The 18,615-nt window shown below is 47.6% G+C and overlaps 1 protein-coding gene across 17 annotated transcripts in view; it reads right to left on the minus strand.

Annotated features, from left to right (window-relative positions):
* The window catches only part of UBR4 (ubiquitin protein ligase E3 component n-recognin 4), a 1,862,787-nt gene that overhangs the window by 993,636 nt on the left and 850,536 nt on the right, over positions 1-18,615 (minus strand). For all 17 annotated transcript variants that reach the window (XM_069240131.1, XM_069240143.1, XM_069240141.1 and 14 more), the window contains exons 40-41: positions 17,693-17,875; positions 17,428-17,586 (exon numbers count right to left, since the gene is read on the minus strand). In XM_069240131.1, the coding sequence (XP_069096232.1) occupies positions 17,428-17,586; positions 17,693-17,875 (342 nt within the window). The remainder of the gene's footprint in view (positions 1-17,427; positions 17,587-17,692; positions 17,876-18,615) is intronic.

The raw sequence follows: 18,615 nt of genomic DNA on the forward strand, positions 1-18,615 counted from the left end.
ATTTTGGACCCACTCATCAAGCAGATTTTCAGTTGCATAATGCATTTTTGCCATTTGTAAAATTTAGCAGGGGGAGGGATGCTGGGCGCATTCAAGTCTGTAATTTTTGCTAAGCCTAAACAACTGGTCTGTTGGACAGTTTCTTTCAAAAAATATAATTTGAACAGATGTCAGGAATGCTCTTGATAAAGCTTCTTCTAACCTTATTTACCAATTTTTCAATCCCCACACACTTAAGTCAATTGACTTCAGCCAATATTCATAACTCTCTATAGCCAACCGGGAAACAAAGTTATCAGAATAAATAATTTTTGTATCACTTAATAAACTATGTTGACTTTCCATCACTGGCAATTTAAAATACGACTTAGTTTTTTATTTTAACTTGGTGGCCAGAAAAATATGCAAACTTTTCAAAATAGGTTTAGGAACGCCCCACTAGCTGAGTTGGACATTGTTCCCATAGTGTTTAATAAAAATAGTCCTTGGGGTACTTGCTATGTGAACGCACAAATGTCCATAATAATTATAACAGAACATATCTCCATAATTTTCTCTTGATTGATAAACATCTTCACTTTCAAATACAGTATAATATTCTAATTCAGACATCACAGAATCAACTTTTTTTACATCCCAATCATCAGAAACAACTCCGGGTGTTATTAAATCGTCATGGAAAGTTTGAATACATATGGAATTTGGATGATCACTGTCGGGATGTATATATCAAAGGGTACTTTATCCCAAACAACCCAATCAGGAATTGTTATAGCTGAAATGTTCACTACCGACAAGTCTATGTGGACCTTATGGGAGGAAAAATTATGTTTTAGGACCTCATCCACCAGTTCGACTGTAGAGCGTTCAGGAAGGTAATGATCATGTATTAGTAAGAAAAAGACAATGACAAACCCAATCCAAAGGAGGAAAGCAAGTACAGTTAATAGAATCCACAGATAATTGCATGGAAGTGTGAAATAGTTAATTTTGAGCCTAATTATCAGCTTACGTGCTCTTGACAGTTCTGTTGCTTAAGACGTAGATGAGTCGGTAAAAGTGTCATTGACGTCGGCAAAGTATACAAAAAGTTTGTGCAAAAACTGGAGCCGTTTTTAGAAGGGGAGAGCTGGCAGAAGTCTCCCCTGGTGGCTCATTGTAGACTATTCCATCCAATCATTTTTCACCCTCATTAAGTTTGAAGAGGCGTCAGCATTGCTGCTTAAAAATGTAGAGGAACATCCTGGTCTGTAGTGAGAGGGATTCGGGAACTACCTAGGAGGCCTCTTGGTCTGCTGTGCAGGACTGGCCATATTGTGTAGCTTGACATTGTTGATGAAGACAAAGTAATTTTCTTTAGAGCTGAGCAACAGTGGTAGAATGACAGTTCTGGTACTGTGTATTCCCAGCACTGCAGCCAGTGCACAAAACGGAGGGCCAAACTCCTTTTTCACAGCACTCTTCATGCACTAGATCCCCAACTTTGGGAATCCAGCTGGTGGCTGTTATTGGCGCATCCCCTATTCCTAAGGAGGCGGCACTGGTAGATGTGTTGTCACAGAACTGTTCCAAGTCCTGCAAGACAGACGCGTTCATTTGTGTCAAAAGGAGTATATGTAGCCTCCACACCAAGACCATCAAGATCTGAACATACATTTGTGTTCTGAACAGTCACCTTCTGGGCAGATTATGTGCTCTCTGTATTCCATACAGGTGATTAAGCCAACTACAACCTGTGCCTATTACTCTGGCTGTTAGGGATTGCTTTAAATCCTGGTTTCCTCGCTCCATGACACTATTTCCCTAGGGATGAAATGAAGACTAATAATACAGTTTGACTCCTAACAATGCCATGGCATCTGTTTGCCCTTGAGGTGAAAGTAGGGCTCTGGTCCGAGTGGAAATCTGCAACTATATATGTGCCAATAAAGACTTGAAAAATCTTTAGTAACAGTTAAGGCAGCAGCCGAGCGTTGTGGCTAAACCCATAGAAATCTGGAGCACAAGTCAACAGCAACTACGATATATTTGTATGCACTATCAGGGGACCACAGTGGTCCAAGTACACACATTGAAGAGGTTTGTTGGAAATTAAGACGGGTGTCAGAGGTGGGCGTTGGATTGTACACCATTTTATTTGCTGACAAATTTCACAAGAAAGGACATACTGTTTGGTCAGTTTGTAAAGACCTGGCCACCAGTAATATACATGCTTGTAACTGTGAAATAGTAGTCACCACACCAGCATGGGCTGATCAACTACCTCATGTACTGCTTTAATCAATTCTGGTCTCTGATCTTTGTTGGGGATCACATGGTCTTATTACTAGGTGTAGGAAGTTGGCTCTGTATGTACTATTTCAAAGTAAGAAACAGTGTGCAGAGTCCAAGTGTTCCCTTTAGAGGTAAGATAGAGCATTAGAATTATCTAATTTTGCCGCTATTTTGTGGTAGTGTGGTCGAGCAGTAGGCTTATCAGGGGGTAGTGTTAAGCATTTGTTGTACACACACAGGTAATAAATGAGGAACACAGACTTAACTCCAGGCCAATAGTTTTTATATATTCAAAAATATATTTTCTTAATTTATTTTTAGAACCACAAGTTCAAGATTTGAAGTAAATACATAAAATGCAAGGTTCCCACACAGGTAAGTTAGGAACTTTGAATTAGAGCAATAACATATACATTATTTGATAAAATGGCAATAAGCTATTTTAAAAGTAGACAGTGAAAAAATTGACAGTTCCTGGGGGAGGTAAGTATTGATTAGATTGTGACTAAGACACTTACAAGTCTCACTTCCTGGGCATAGGCAGCCCACCGTTGGGGGTTCAAAGCAACCCCAAAGTTACCACACCAGCTGCTCAGGGCCGGTCAGGTGCAGAGGTCAAAGAGGTGCTCAAAACACATAGGCACCTATGGAGAACAGGGTGCTCCGGTTCCAGTCTGCCAGCAGGTAAGTACCTCGTCCTCGTGGAGCAGACCAGGGGGGTTTTGTAGAGCACTGGGGGGGGGCACACAAGTAGGCACACAAAACACACCCTCAGCGGCACAGGTGCTGCCGGGCGCAGTGTGCAAAGCAGACGTTGGGTTTTGAATTTGTTTCAAAGGATAGACCCCGGGGGATGGGGTGTGGTCACTCTAGCGGTGCAGGCAGGGCCCAGGGGGGGCTTCTCAGGCCAGCCACCACCTGGGCTAGGTAGAGGGTCGTCTGGGGGTCACTCCTGCACTGAGGTTTGGTTCCTTCTGGACTTGGGGCCTGCGGGTGCAGTGCTTGGTCTAGGCATCGGGTCCCTTGTTACAGTAAGTCGCGGTCAGGGGGAGCCTCTGGATTCTCTCTACAGGCGTCGCTGTGGCAGTCCAGGGGGGTCATCTCGGGGAACTCACGGGGTCGCAGTCACCGGGGAGTCCTCCCTGTGGTGTTTATTCTCTGGATCTCGAGCCGGGGGCGTTGGGTGCAGAGTGTAAAGTCTTACGCTTCCGGCGGGAAGAGTGAGGTCTTTGAAGTTGTAGAAAAGTTGCAAGTTTGTTGCAGGTTGTTGAGCAGAGCCACTGCTCACTGGAGTTTCTTGTTCCTGGGGGCCAGGGCAGTCCTCTGAGGCTTCAGAGGTCGCTGGTCCCTGCTGGATGCGTCGCTGGTTGCAGGTTTTCGAGTCGGGAGACAGGCCGGTAGGGCTGGGGCCAAAGCAGTTTTCGCCTTCCTTCTTCTCTGCAGGCTTGTAGGAAAGCAGTCCATCTTTAGTTCAGGTTGCAGGAATCTGATTTCCTGGGTTCTGGGGTGCCCCTACATACTGAATTTAGGGTTGTCTCAGGTTACTCGCGAGGTCGCAGTCGCCTGCGATTCCTCCCTGCAGTGTTGGTTCCCTGGAGCTTGAGCCGAGGGCGTCGGGTGCAGTGTGTCAAAGTCTCACGCTTCTGGTGGAAGAGAGAAGTCTTTGAAAGTTCCAAGAAAGTTGCCAAGTTGTTGCAGTTTTTGAACAGTGCCGCTGTTCTCTGGAGTTGCTTGGTCCTTCGGCTTCAGGGCAGTCCTTTAGATCTAACGTTGGCATGTAGTCCTGTTTTTTTAGTAAGGGAATCACGTCTTGAAGTGTTACCATGTGGAAGTGATCTAATTTGATGTAGAGATTCAGAGTTCTGAGGTCTAATATGGGTTTCAACGTTTTGTCTTTCTTTGGAAGTAGGAAGTACAGGGAGTACACACCTGTACCTTTTTGATGTTTGGGCACTATTTCTATTGCTTGTTTTTGTAACAATGCTTGAACTTCTAGCTGTAACAGGTCTAAGTGTTTGGACATATTGTGTGCTCTTGGGGGCACATCTGGTGGGAAATTTATTAATTCTATGCGATGACCATGTTGGATAATGGCTAGGACCCATGCATCCGTAGTTAAGTTTGCCCAGTTGTGGTAGTATGCGGTAGGTCTCCCCCCCACTGGTGTTGAGGATTTGTGACATTGAAGTCACTGTTTAGCTTGAGGGGTTTTAGGGCTTTGGAATTTCCCCCTTGGTTTTGGGAATTGTCCACCCCTGTATGATCCTCGAAAACTACCTCTTTGGTACTGGCCCTCATATGTGGGTCTGGCTTGTGAGGTGGAAGGCTCTGTGGTTTGGGAACGAAACCCCCCTCTAAATTGTGGCCTTCTAAAAGTGCCTCTGTTCTGTGGGGAGTAGGGCGCGCCCATGGCTTTGGCCGTGTCCGTGTCCTTTTTTAGTTTTTCGATTGCCGTATCCACCTCCGGCCCAAACAATTGTTCTTGGTTGAACGGCATATTTAGCACAGCTTGCTGGATTTCCGGTTTAAAACCTGAGCTCCGTAACCATGCGTGCCTACGAATGGTTACTGCAGTGTTCACTGTCCGTGCTGCTATGTCTGCAGAGTCCATTGCAGACCTTATTTGGTTGTTGGAAATCACCTGTCCTTCCTCAACAACCTGCTGGGCACGCTTTTGGTGTTCCTTGGGCAAGTGCTGTATTATATGTTGCATCTCGTCCCAGTGTGCCCTGTCGTAGCGAGCCAGTAGAGCCTGCGAATTGGCAATCCGCCATTGATTGGCTGCCTGTGCTGCCACCCGCATCGAACTTCTAACTTTCCTTGTCGGGCGGTGGTGCGTCTCCTTATGACTGGGAGTTTGCCCTTTTTCTGGCTGCTCCCACGACCACCAAATCTGGTGTCAGTTGCTGTGTTATAAACACAGGGTCCGTTGGGGGAGGCTTATATTTCTTCACCACCCTAGGCGTGATGGCTCTGCCTTTTACTGGGTCCTGGAACACCTGTTTGCCGTGCTTTAGCATGCCTGGGACCATTGGCAAACTTTGGTAAGAGCTGTGAGTGGATGCCAGTGTATTAAATAAGAAGTCGTCTTCTATCGGCTCCGCATGCATTCCTACATTATGGAAAGTAGCTGCCCTTGACACCACCTGCATATATGCAGTGCTGTCCTCTGGTGGTGACTGCCTTGCTGGGTAGCAATCGGGACTGTTGTCAGAGACCGATGCATCATATAAGTCCCATGCATCCGGGTCATCTTGTTTCATCCCCGTGTGTGTTGGAGACTGCATTAGGGGTGTTGCTACCGGGGACAGATGTGGTGAGTGCAGTGGTGAAGGCTGTGGCAAAAACCTTTGTGGTGTTTTGTCTCTTGCCACTTTTGCTTTTGGCTGCATTTCAGTTTCCTGGAATGCTAGCTTCCTTTTTATTTTTATTGGTGGAAGAGTTTGAATTTTACCAGTCTCTTTCTGGATGTGCAGCCTCCTTTGAGTATGGTCTGGCTCTCCCATGGCTAATTCCTTCTCAAATCTGTTACCTTGCATTTGGTTGGAAAGTCCATGCTCTTCTGTGTAGGAGCCTGTTTTCGGCTCCGAGGCTGCATGTTTCGACACCAACGGTTTCGGTACGCTCTTTTTCGGCTCCGAGGAAACCTTTTTAACTTTGGGGGTGTCGAACTCTCGGCACCGAGTTGTTTCGGAGTCGGTATCTCGACCGGAGTCAGATGTCTTCGGCTATTGAGAGGACTTTTTCGGTGCCGATGTTTGGTCACCGTGTTTTCGGGTTAAGCCATGGCCTGTTGGCGATGGCATCACCCTTGGCCTTTATAATTTTGGAGTGAGTCTTGGCCTGGGCAGATTTACTCACAGTTTTTGGCTGTGCCTTTGGCTGCTCAGTTTCGGAGTCGTCTGAGTCCGATTCGTGAATGGAGAATCTCTCTTCTTCCTCGACGTCGATCTGTTCGGCCGGTGTCGACGCCATTTGAAGTCTTCTAGCTCTTCGATCACGCAGGGTCTTCTTCGTTCGAAATGCCCAGCAAGCCTCGCAAGTATCCTCCCTGTGTTCTGGTGATAGACACAGATTACAGACCAAGTGTTGATCTGTATAAGGATACTTTGTGTGGCAATTTGGGCAGAAGCAGAAGGGGGTCCGGTCCATGAGTTTGACGATGGACGCGGTCGGGTCGACCAGGCCCCGCTGAAGAGTGGAAGCCCCGAAGGGCCGCCGGAGCGCTTCTTCTTTCGGTGTCGATGTACTAACATTAGACCGGTACCGAGCGCGAACAATACCGTAGAGTTTTCCGATAAATAGCTAACTTTCCCGATTCGAAATACGGAGCGAAGAGGAACACGTCCGAACCCGATGGCGGAAAGAAAACAATCTAAGATGGAGTCGACGCCAATGCGCAATGGAGCCGAAAGGCAACAGTTATTCTGCCATCCATAGAGAGCCCATGCAAAGGGTTCTGCAGGCCTGGCATTGTAGTCTGTGTGAACCAAATGCACGCCACCGTTTTCACTATAGGTCAATGCACCAGGTCACTATGAGTCACCCCTATTATAGGTCCTTTCAGCCCAGAGGGCAGGGAGCAGGTACCTGTGTGTGAGGGCACCCTGCACTAGCAGAGGTGCCCCAGAAACTCCAGATCCATTTTCCTGTGCAGGGACGCCATTTTACGCATGTACTGGACATAGGTCACCACCTATGTCCAACTACATAATGGTAACTTCAAAACTAGATATCAAACATGTCTGAATCATACCAATACTTTTGAGAGTATTGGTTGTATGATACCATGCACTCTGGGGGCTCCTTAGAGGACCCCAGCATTGCTCCTACATCCTTCTGAGGTTTTCCAGACAGCCCAAGCTGCTGGCACCTCACAGAGAGCTTTCTGCCCTACAGTTGCTTGATCAGCTCAAGCCCAGGAAGGCAGAACAAATAATTTTCTTTGGAAGAGGGGTGTTAACACCCTCTCCCTTGGGAAATAGGTGTTACTGGACTTGGGAGGGGCAACCTCCCTAAGCCACTGGTATGCTTTAAAGGGAAGATTTGGTGCCCTCTGTGCAAAAACCAGTCTACACCAGTTTAGGGACCTCCAGTCCCAGCTCTGGTGCGAAACTGGGCAATGGAAAGGGGAGTGACCACTCCCATGTCCATCACCACCACAGGTGGTGGTGCCCAGAGCTCCTCCAGAGAGTCTCTGGGTCTTGCCATCTTGAATCCAAGGTTGGCAGGGAACTCTGGGAGCATCTGAGTGGCCAGGTCAGGCAGGTGACATCAGAGCCCCCTCCTGATAGGTGGTCACCAAGCTAGGTGACCAGTCCCTTTCAGGGCTATTTAGGGTCTCTCTTTGGGGTGGTTCCTAAGATTCGGTATGCAAGTTTCCAGCAGGATTCCTCTGCATCCCTTACTTTGACTTCTGACCAAAGAAACTGCATATGGACTCTCTAGGACCCGACAATCTGCAACAAAGATGAAGACTTCGCCTGCAACATTGTTTCCACGGCTCCTTCCAGCTTCTGCAACATTCCCCCAGTTGTGCATCTTCTGAGGACAGCCCGTTTTCAGTCTGCATTGGAAAGAAGGAATCGCCACTGGAGTGAAGGAGTCACTCCCCTGCATCTGCAGGCACCAACAGCAATGACTACCAGCGTGGAGCCCCTTCTCCTGCTGAACTGCTGGATCCTGCAACACAGGTGTGGTCGGAAGTGGTCCAGATGGTCCTCTCTACCAGCGGTCCAACTTGGGTGAAGGTAAGCCCTTGCCTTCCCACGCAGGACAGTACCTTTGTGCACTACGTCTTTTGCAGCTGCCAACGCTTGTTGGCACTTCTTCAAAGGGGTCTTCAGGTTTCGTGTAGCTCCAGCCATCAGCACTCCTTCCTACGACGCACAGCTCCAAAGTGGCTCTCCTGCAGTGTGGGACTCCTTTTTGTAGTGCTGCATGGGCTTCTTTTGCAACTTCTGTGTCCCAGTCCTGTGGGACTCCTGCAAGTGGGGAGTGGTGCCTGTGCTTCTGTGGGCTCTCTGCGACTCCCCCCTCCTGGGTTGAACCGTCCTCGGCCTTGCTGTTCCCCAGCAGCCCCACTTTCTGCCAATCGCGTTTTTTGCTTGTGCCAAGGCTTGTTGGTGGAATATGGACATGCAAACCTGACTGCAATCTTCCTTCTGGCGTAGGTCATCCCGTGCATCCTCCGGGAACTCAACTCTGACTCCAGGGCTACAGTGCTACAGTGCTACAGTGCTGACCTTCCTTCCTCACCATTGACCAACTCCTGCATCCTCAGCTTGGTAGGTAGGGGCTCCTGCCCCCACTGGACTCTGTTGTGTCTTCTGGACTTGGTCCCCTCTTTCCACAGGTCTTCCTCTTCAGGAATCCACCACTGGTTTCTTGCAGTCGCTTCTGGGTATGGAGGAAAACACATAGTGAAACAAACGTTCGACCTAAACTTAGACATTCTCCCCAAGCGGCCCCTCAACAGATAAAGGACAGCACAGGAATGCTGGAAGTAAACATTTTCAAAGGAGACAAATAAGTCCACCCGATGAATGCTAAACAGGATAAAGAAATTCAGGACTAGGTTTGTTTCAAAACACCTTTAATGAGTGGATAGGTAATGCTAGCTCAGGCTACTGACTCTTACATTCAGAGACCCACCCAGGTAATTACCTCTCAACTAGATTGCGTGATAGTGTGGGTAGGAAGTTGGCTCTGTATATACTATCTCAAAGTGAAAGATAGTGTGCACAGAGTCCAAGGGATCCCCTTAGAGGTTGATAGTGGCAAAATTAGATAATACTAATGCTCTATTTTGTGGTAGTGTGGTCAAGCAGTAGGCTTATCAGAGGGTAGTGTTAAGCATTTGTTGTACGCACAGAGACAATAAATGAGGAACACACACTCAAAGACTTAATAGGTTTTTATATAGAAAACTATCTTTTGATTTATTTTAGAACCACAAGATTCAAGATTTGAGATAGGTACATAAAATGCAAGGTACTTCACACAGGTAAGTATAGAACTGTGATTTAAAACAGTAGTAGACACAGTTTTGGTTTAAATGGCAATAAGCTATTTTAAAAGTGGACAGTACAAAAAACAACAGTACCTGGGGGAGGCAAGTTTGGTTACCTTTCTCAGATAAGTAAAGCACTTACACAGTCAGTCTCCTGGGCATAGGCAGCCCACCTTTGGGGGTTCAAGGCAACCCCAAAGTCACTGCAACAGCAATACAGGGCTGGTCAGGTGCAGAGGTCAAAGGTGGGCCTAAAATACATGGGTGCCTATGGAGAACAGGGGTGCTCCGGTTCCAGTCTGCTAGCAGGTAAGTACCTGTGTCCTCGGGGAGCAGACCAGGGGGGTTTTGTGGAGCCAGGGGGGGGGGGAGGGGGGGGGGGCACAAGCCCACAAAACACTCAGCGGCACAGGGGCGGCCGGGTGCAGTGGGCAAAGTAGGCGTCGTGTTTGCTATTGAAAGCAATGGAGGGACCCGGGGGTCACTTAGGCGATGCAGGCAGGGCACAGGGGGGGCTTCTCGGGCCAGCCACCGACTGGGCTAGGATGAGGTCCGCCTGCTGGTCACTCCTGCACTGGTAGGTGGTTCCTCTCTGTCCTGGGGGCTGCGGGTGCAGTGCTTGGTCCAGGTGTCGGTTCCTTTGTTACCAGGGAGTCGCAGACAGGGGAAGGCTCTGGATCCTCTCTGTAGGCATCGCTGTGAGGTGCAGGGGGTTCAACTCAGGGTATCCACGTCGTAGTCGCCTGGGAGTCCTCTCTGCGGTGCTGGTTCTCCTGAACTCGAGCCGGAGGCGTCGGGTGCAGAGTGTGAACTCTCACGCTTCCAGTGGGAAGAGAGAGTTCTTTAAAAGTTGCTTCTTTGTTGCAAAGTTGTTGCAGGTTATGAACAGTGCTGCTGTTCTCTGGAGTTTCTTGGTCCTTCAGGTATCAGGGTATTCCTCCGAGTCCTCAGAGATTGCTGGTCCCTGTCGGATGAGTCGCTGTGCAGGTTCTTTGAGTCTGGAGACAGGCTGGTAGGGCTGGGGCCAAGCAAGTTATCTCCGTCGTCTCTGCGGGGCTTTCAGGTCAGCAGTCCTTGTTGTAGGTTGCAGGAATCTGATTTCCTGGGTTCAGGGTCACCCCTAAATACTACATTTAGGGGTGTTTTTAGGTCTGGGGACAGTAGCCAATGGGTGGCTACACCCTCTTTGTGCCTCCTCCCTGAGGGGAGGAGGGCACATCCCTATTCCTATTGGGGGAATCCCCCGAACTCAAGATGGAGGATTTCTAAAGGCAGGGGTCACCTCAGCTCAGGGCACCTTAGAGGCTGTCCTGACAGGTGGGTGACTCCTCCTTGCTTTCCTCATTATCTTCTCCATCCCTGCCGCCAAGAGTGGGGGCAGTGGCCGGAGGTGTGGGCATCTCCACTTGCTGGGATGCACTGGGGTGCTGTAACAAAAGGCATGAGCCTTTGAGGCTCACCGCCAGGTGTTACAGTTCCTGCAGGGGGCGGTGAGAATCACTCCACCCAGTACAGGCTGTGTTTCTGGCCACAGAGTGCCAAAGGCACTCACCCCATGTGGCCAGAAACCCGTCTGGTTGTGGCAGACTGCCAGAAACTGGTCAGCCTAGCACTAGGAGTCGGACGGGTATTCAGGGGTTATCTCTAAAATACCCTCTGGGTGTATTTTACAATAAATCCAACACTGGCATTAGTGTGCATTTATTGTTATGAGAAGTTTGATACCAAACTTCCCAGATTTCAGTGTAGCCATTATGGAGCTGTGGAGTTCGTAATTGACAAACTCCCAGACCATATACTCTTTATGGCTACCCTGCACTTACAATGTCTAAGGTTTTGCTTAGACACTGTAGGGGCATAGTGCTCATGCAACTATGCCCTCACCCGTGGTATAGTGCACCCTGTCTTAGGGCTGTAAGGCCTGCTAGAGGGGTGACTTACCTATGCCACAGGCAGTGTGAGGTTGGCATGGCACTCAGAGGGGAGTGCCATGTCGACTGTAGTCATTTTCTCCCCACCAGCACACACAAGCTGTGAGGCAGTGTGCATGTACTAAGTGAGGGGGCCCCAGGTGGCATAAGACATGCTGCAGCCCTTGGCCACAGGGCCCTTGGTACCAGGGGTACCATTTCCAAGGGACTTATCCGAGTGCCAGGGCTGTGCCAATTGTGGGAACAAAGGTACATTTTAGGGAAAGAACACTGGTGCTGGGGCCTGGTTAGCAGGGTCCCAGCACACTTTCAATCATAACTGGCATCAACAAAAGGCACAAATACAGGGGGTAACCATGCCAAGGAAGGCATTTCCTTATAGTGTGCCCTAGATGAGCCTCAACACTTTATGGCAAAGGAGTTGAAACCCTACTCAGCATCGCTTTTTTAAATACCACATCACAGCTGTGTTGTCTGTCCAGATCTGGACAGACAGACCATGAATGGAGGGGAGGAAGGTCCTGAGTGCCAGCTGAATTGCCCTCTGCTCTGGCAGGTTGAAAGGAAGCACCTGCTTCTCCAGGGACCAGACTCTGATCTCTGGATCCCCCAGAAGGGCTTCCACATGCTTGAGTGGAGACATCAGTCACTAAAAGTGGTCATGGCTGGAGTGGGACAGAAGGACATCCCTTGGAGACAGTTTTCTTTATTCCCACTCTCAAAACGTCTGCAGCTGCATTGTGGGAGGACACAATGGTCTCTGACAGAGTTCTCTGATGCTGGAACCACTGCAAGTGGAGCGACCCTTGCAGAGCACTGATGTGTCAATGTCTGAGAAAGAAGAGGCGAATTTGGGAAGTCAGAAAACGTAGCAGAAGCAAGAAACATGACTGGAACATGTGTCTTCTCAGAAGACTAGGCCACAGTCTTGATGTCGCTCAATCTCTGGGAAGGAAAGGCACGGAGAAGGGTAGTGCTTGGAACTTCTTCCCAAAGAATAGGAGAAGCTGGGAGGGCTCTAGGTGAGATTTGGGCTTTGACAAAAAAAAAAAAAAGCCTAGGACTAAAATCAGAGCTATCATCGACTGCATATGGTGTGTCACTACCGCAAAATACCTCTTTGATCAACTAGTTGCCCCTACGATAAAATGGGGATTCCCGACAGACTAAGATGTGCCACAACCCCTACCATCCCCTTGGTGAAGGTGCCCATGTCAAATCAAACTGGAGTACCGTGAATTAGTAATGGATGGGGCCCACCACAAAAATCACATATTTCCGATTCAACCACATGATGAAATTACACATCCTGCGAATCGAGGATACAGCGCTGTAGGAAATTGGCTCTGTATATATTATCTCAAAGTGAGAGATAGTGCACACAGTCCAAGGGTTCTCCTTAGAGGTAAGATAGTGGCAAAATTAGGTAACTCTAATGCTCTATTTTGTGGTAGTGTGGTCGAGCAGTAGGCTTATCAGAGGGTAGTGTTAAGCATTTGTTGTACACACAGGCAATAAATGAGAACACAGTCAAATACTTAACTCAACTCAAGGCCAATAGTTTTTATATAGAAAAATATATTTTCTTAATTTATTTTAAGAACCACAAGCTCAAGATCTGAAGTAAATACATAAAATGCAAGGTACTCCACACAGATAAGTTAGGAACTTTGAATTAGAGCAATAACATTATAGTTTTTGTTAAAATGGCAAGAAGCTATTTTAAAAGTGGACACTGCAAAAATCAACAGCTCCAGGGGAGGTTAAGTAATGGTTAGAATGTGAGGTAAGTAAGACACTTACAAGTCTCAGTTCCTGGGCATAGGCAGCCCACCGTTGGTGGTTCAAGGCAACCCCAAAGTTACCACACCAGCAGCTCAAGGCCGGTCAGGTGCAGAGGTCAAAGAGGTGCCCAAAACACATAGGTGCCTATGGAGAACAGGGGTGCTCCGGTTCCAGTCAGCCAGCAGGTAAGTACCCGCGTCCTCGGGGGGCAATCAGGGGGTTTTGTAGAGCACTGTGGGGTACACAAGTAGGCACACAAAACACACCCTCAGCGGCACAGGGGCGGCCAGGTGCAGTGTGCAAAGCAGGCGTCGGGATTTGTATTGGTTTCAATGGAGGGACCCGGGGGTCACTTGAGCGGTGCAGGCAGGCACAGGGGGGGCTTTCTCAGACTAGCCACGACCTGGGCTAGGCAGAGGGTCGCCTGGGGGTCACTCCTGCATGGAGGTTCAGTTCCTTCAGGTTCTAGGTGCTGCGGATGCAGTGCTTGGTCCAGGCGTCATGTCCCTTGTTACAGGCAGTCACGGTCAGGGGGAGCCTTTGGATCCTCTCTGCAGGAGTCACTGTGGGGGTCCAAGGGGGTCGTCTCAGGCTTCTCACGGGGTCGCAGTCGCCGGGGAGTCCTACCTGTGGTGTCCGCTCTCTAAATCTCGAGCCGGGGGCGTCGGGGGCAAAGTGTGAAGGGTGAAGTTCTTTAAAGTTGCAAAGTTGTTGAAATAGAGCAGAGCCGCTGCTCACAGGAGTTTCTTGGTCCTTTGGTCCAGGGCAGTCCTCTGAGGCTTTAGAGGTGGCTGGTCCCTGTCAGATGCGTAGCTGGTTGCAGGTTTTCAAGTCACGAGACAGGCCGGTAGGGCTGGGGCCAAAGCAGTTGTCTTCCGTCTTCTCTGCAGGGCTTGTAGGTCATCAGTACTCCTTGTTTCTTCAGGTTGCAGGAATCGGATTTCCTGGGTTCTGGGGTGCCCCTAAATACTAGATTTAGGGGTATGTTTAGGTCTAGGAGGGCAGTAGCCAATGGCTACTGTCTTGGAGGGTGGCTATACCCTCTGTGTCTCCTCTCTCTGTGGGGCGGGGGCACATCCCTAATCCTATTGGGGGAATCCTCCAAAGCCAAGATGGAGGATTTCTAAAAGCAGGGGTCACCTCAGCTCAGGGCACCTTAGGGGCTGTCCTGACTGGTGGGTGTCTCCTCCTTGTTTTCCTAATTATCTCCTCCAGCCTTGCCGCCAAAAGTGGGGGCAGTGGCCGGAGGGGCGGGAATCTCCACTAGTTGGGATGTCCTGGGGCTCTGTAACAAAGGGGATGAGCCTTTGAGGCTCACTGCCAGGTGTTAGTTCCTGCAGGGGGAGGTGTGAAGCACCTCCACCCAGTGCAGGCTTTGTTCCTGGGCACAGAGTGACAAAGGCATTCTCCCCATGCGTCTAGCAACTCGTCTGGTTGTGGCAGGCAGGCAGAAACTGGTCAGCCCCACACTAGAAGTCGGGTTGGTATTCATGGGGCATCTTTAAGATGCCCTCTGGGTGCATGTTACAATAAATTCCACACTGGCATCAGTGTGCATTTATTGTGCTGAGAAGTTTGATACCAAACTTCCCAGATTTCAGTGTAGCCATTATGGAACTGTGGAGTTCGTGTTTGACAAACTCCCAGACCATATACTCTTATTGCTACCCTGCACTTGCAATGTCTAAGGTTTTGCTTAGACACTGTAGGGGCATAGTGCTCATGCACATATGTCCTCACCTGTGGTATAGTGCACCCTGCCTTAGTGCTGTAAGGTATGCTAGAGGGGTGACTTACCTATGCCACAGGCAGTGTGAGGTTGGCATGGCACTCTGAGGGGAGTGCCATGTCGACTTAAATCATTTTCTCCCCACCAGCACACACAAGCTGTGAGGCAGTTTGCATGTGCTGCGTGAGGGGTCCCCAGGGTGGCATAAGACGTGCTGCAGCCCTTAGAGACCTTCCCCAGCATCAGAGCCCTTGGTACCAAAGGTACCAGTTACAAGGGACTTATCTGAGTGCCAGGCCTGTGCCAATTGTGGAAGTAAAGGTACAGTTTAGGGAAAGAACACTGGTGTGCAGGCCTGTGCCAATTGTGGAAGTAAAGGTACAGTTTAGGGAAAGAACACTGGTGTGCAGGCCTGTGCCAATTGTGGAAGTAAAGGTACAGTTTAGGGAAAGAACATTGGTGCTGGGGCCTGGTTAGCAGGGTCCCAGCACACTTTCAATCATAACTGGCATCAGCAAAAGGCAAAAAGTCAGGGGGTAACCATGCCAAAGAGGCACTTTCTTACAACGACCCCGCACCTTTAAAAAACAAAAATAAAAAGCCAAACCCTCACCCAGCCAAATCCCTTAATCCACCCCCACCCCTGCCTCAGCACCACTTACCTCACCACGTCCTCTCCCGAACACTACATGGCTTTTTCTGTGGTTTAACACGCATATGCGTAGTTCAGCATATGCATGGTTAAGGCACAGAAAATAGTAGTCTGAAAATGCTACCTACCTAATTGGTGGCTGAAGCCTCTAAATTTGTAATATTGGCGATAAAAGTATTTCACCAGGTAAGATTACCTCTTTGCATGCTCTGTGGATTTACTTTAGTTCACCTGTTCAAAGGAAGCATTTGCTTTCACCTCAAAAATATTATAGTAAAAAATAAATTTTCGGTTCCTCAAAATGAAAAGGTATGAATACAATTTCTGCCACCTTTCTAACCACTACAGAAAACTGCTTGTTTAAAAGATAGAAGACCCTCAGAACAAGGCTACTAAAATCAATGGGACATGTCCTAACCATTGAAGCCCTGCAGGTCACTCTAAGGGGGTTATTACAACTTGGGAGGAGGTGTTAATCTGTCCCAAAAGTGACGGAGATACCACCAGCCTTATTACGAGTCCATTATATCCTATGGAACTCGTAATACGGCTGGTGGTATATCCGTCACTTTTGGGACGGATTAACACCTCCTCCAAAGTTGTAATAACACCCTAAGGGTGGATAGGTGTCCAGAAGAGGTAAAAGGTTGTCAATGTTTCGTTTGATGTCCTCAGTATGCTAGGCTTTCCTCTTGAGGGACAGTATCCTGATCACAGGAAGTACCACTGCAAAAATCTGCCTCTTTAATATAAGATTTAGTCTTAGTTTTTGCTCATTCAAGATTTTCCAGTGCCAAAGATTCTGATTGTGCCAGAGGCAGAATTATGGGGTCTGCTTGTTAGACAGTGACGACTAGTTTCACAGGTTATACATGTGGCACAGGAGAATCAAATTATTACCCACAGGCTTAGCTCTGGAGTCAATGAAGTCAAGGTTTAATGACTGAAGTGGGTGACTCAGAGAAGAGGGCTTAGAAAAGTTAGCAAACAATGTACCCTTTAAGGTCTGAACCGTGTGTGCTGCGAAAATTACCTCCATACCATCAGGAACTTCATAACTGACAGCAATGGTGCAGACTTTGGTGAAGAGATTTTTTTCTCCTTAGATCTCGTTCTCTTCTTCCGACTTTCAGACTAAGGCTGCGTAGGCTCGCAGACTTATTATTTATTCCATCATGGTGGTGATCTACCCAGGGAATTGTTTGGTGTAGAAAGTGTCAACGAATAGTATTTGTGAGTGTGAACAAAATTGACCAATCATAAAGGTTAGCATATGTTTTGCCAACTTTTCCTAAATAGCCCTTGCATTAATTTCGAAACAAAGGTAGCAGAGGGACCAGTGACCAACAGAGGGTATCAACAAGTGAGACAGGGATTAAACCAAAAGATTTGAGAAGGGGCAACAGAAAAGGCAACACATTGTTGAAAGACTGGTCAGATATTTACCAATACACCTGATGAGGTGAAGAAAACAGGAATGGATAACGCCGGTGCCTGAGCTGCATGTATACACTCAACACATCACTTTTAGTGGCATTGTGCAAGGTCATTCTGGACTCCAAAAGGCACTAAGTTCAGGTTACTAAGAATGATCTAAATATCCATTCCAGTCTCATGCCTGACTCCAAGGCTTAGTTAAGAAGTTTGCAGGAGCGGATACCATTAAAAATCTCCGACAGGTTAGGACAAGATGGAGAAAGTAAACAGCCACACCAAGATAGTGTTTTAACCAGAGGGTGTTAGGCAGAGTACTATAAATACTGTAGCAGCACCCAAGAAGAACCTTCTGTCAATGTGATCAAGTTAAAACTTAGGAACTACTTAAGATGTCATGAGTAGGCACAAAGGAAGATGGGGTAAACAAAACAAAACAAAAAAAAAATTAAGTAACCTTTATTAGCCTGTGAAATTAATACATCTTCTTAATGCTACAATTTCACGCTCTCATGCATTTGCCATGATGGAAACTAGATGCCACCAATGCTAAAAGCACTTTGTTGATCCTCAAAGCCTCACCCAAAATATTAACTAGTGTAGTTTTTACCTTCAGTCCACAGACCGCCAAATAATCCTCTTTGCAGGGGTTGCCAGTCAAGCTCAGCACTGTGAATGGGACTGGTGCAGATGCCAGGCGAGTTAGGGTCAGTTTCCTTTTACTGGAGTCTGCTTGCTTTAACAATGCAGACAGCTGTAGTACTGTGATCTGAAAGACATTATGGTGGAATTTAATCTTCAATAGCTCTGATCGGTACCCCTCATCCCAAATCACAAAATTTGCACTAATAAATGTTTTCCTTCACAAGTCTCACCTTGCCCTTCTCATGGCTAACTGCCAGATGCTGCCGACGCCCATGAGGAGAAGACAGCACACACATTGCCACACGACGGAGAACATGAGCACTGATCAGCTGACGGATGGTTTGGCCCTGATCCCCGCTGTAATTCATCCGGACATTCTCAAAAGCACCTTCTTGAGAACCTAGAGTTGGAACCTAATGATGAAAGTGGCAAACAAAAAAAACTATCATTTTAGGTAAGTTTGTGTGGCATAAGTGGTCCCAAATGTGCCTTAGCCAAACGTTTTACATTTTAACTGTCACAGGTCTGTCATCTCAGAGTACTAACCAACCTAATTGTGCTTAATTTGCAAGCCCCTGAGCTGTGGTAAGTGAACAGGGGATTGCAGTAGAATGTTCCTAGTATTAACACCTGTAGGGCCATAACCCCAATATTAGTTATGCGTGGGGTAAACTGAGGCCAGCTACTTTTTAATAGAGTTTTTGTGATTTCCATTTTACAGCACATAACACCCTGTCTGACAGTGAAACTTTCTGTATGTTAGTGCATCTTTAGTGGTCGGGGAAAACTACAGTTGATATTGTACTGTGTATTTTTTTTTTTTATTGATCCAACTTCTGCATGTGTTTGATGTCAGGTAATAACATTCCTTTCCTTACAGTGAATGCTCATTTCCATTGCATTTCCAACATTTGTGTTCCAATGTTCCTCCAGGTTCTTTTGTCTTTCATCCTAATACATGAAAACGGGATATGAAAGGAAGTCAAGAAAATATTTTGAACTGGTTATGCTACTTGCTCTCTTCCACCAGGTTGGGAAAAAAAAAAAAAAAAAAAAAAAATGCTTTTTCGATGTGTTACTAGGTGCAGAGAATGTGCAAAGATCTAGGAAAATCCTCAATAGCTTCTGAAGCAAGATGCAACATTGTGGCTAC

Source organism: Pleurodeles waltl, chromosome 6 (assembly GCF_031143425.1).
Source record: "Pleurodeles waltl isolate 20211129_DDA chromosome 6, aPleWal1.hap1.20221129, whole genome shotgun sequence".
Taxonomy (NCBI): Eukaryota; Metazoa; Chordata; class Amphibia; order Caudata; family Salamandridae; genus Pleurodeles; species Pleurodeles waltl.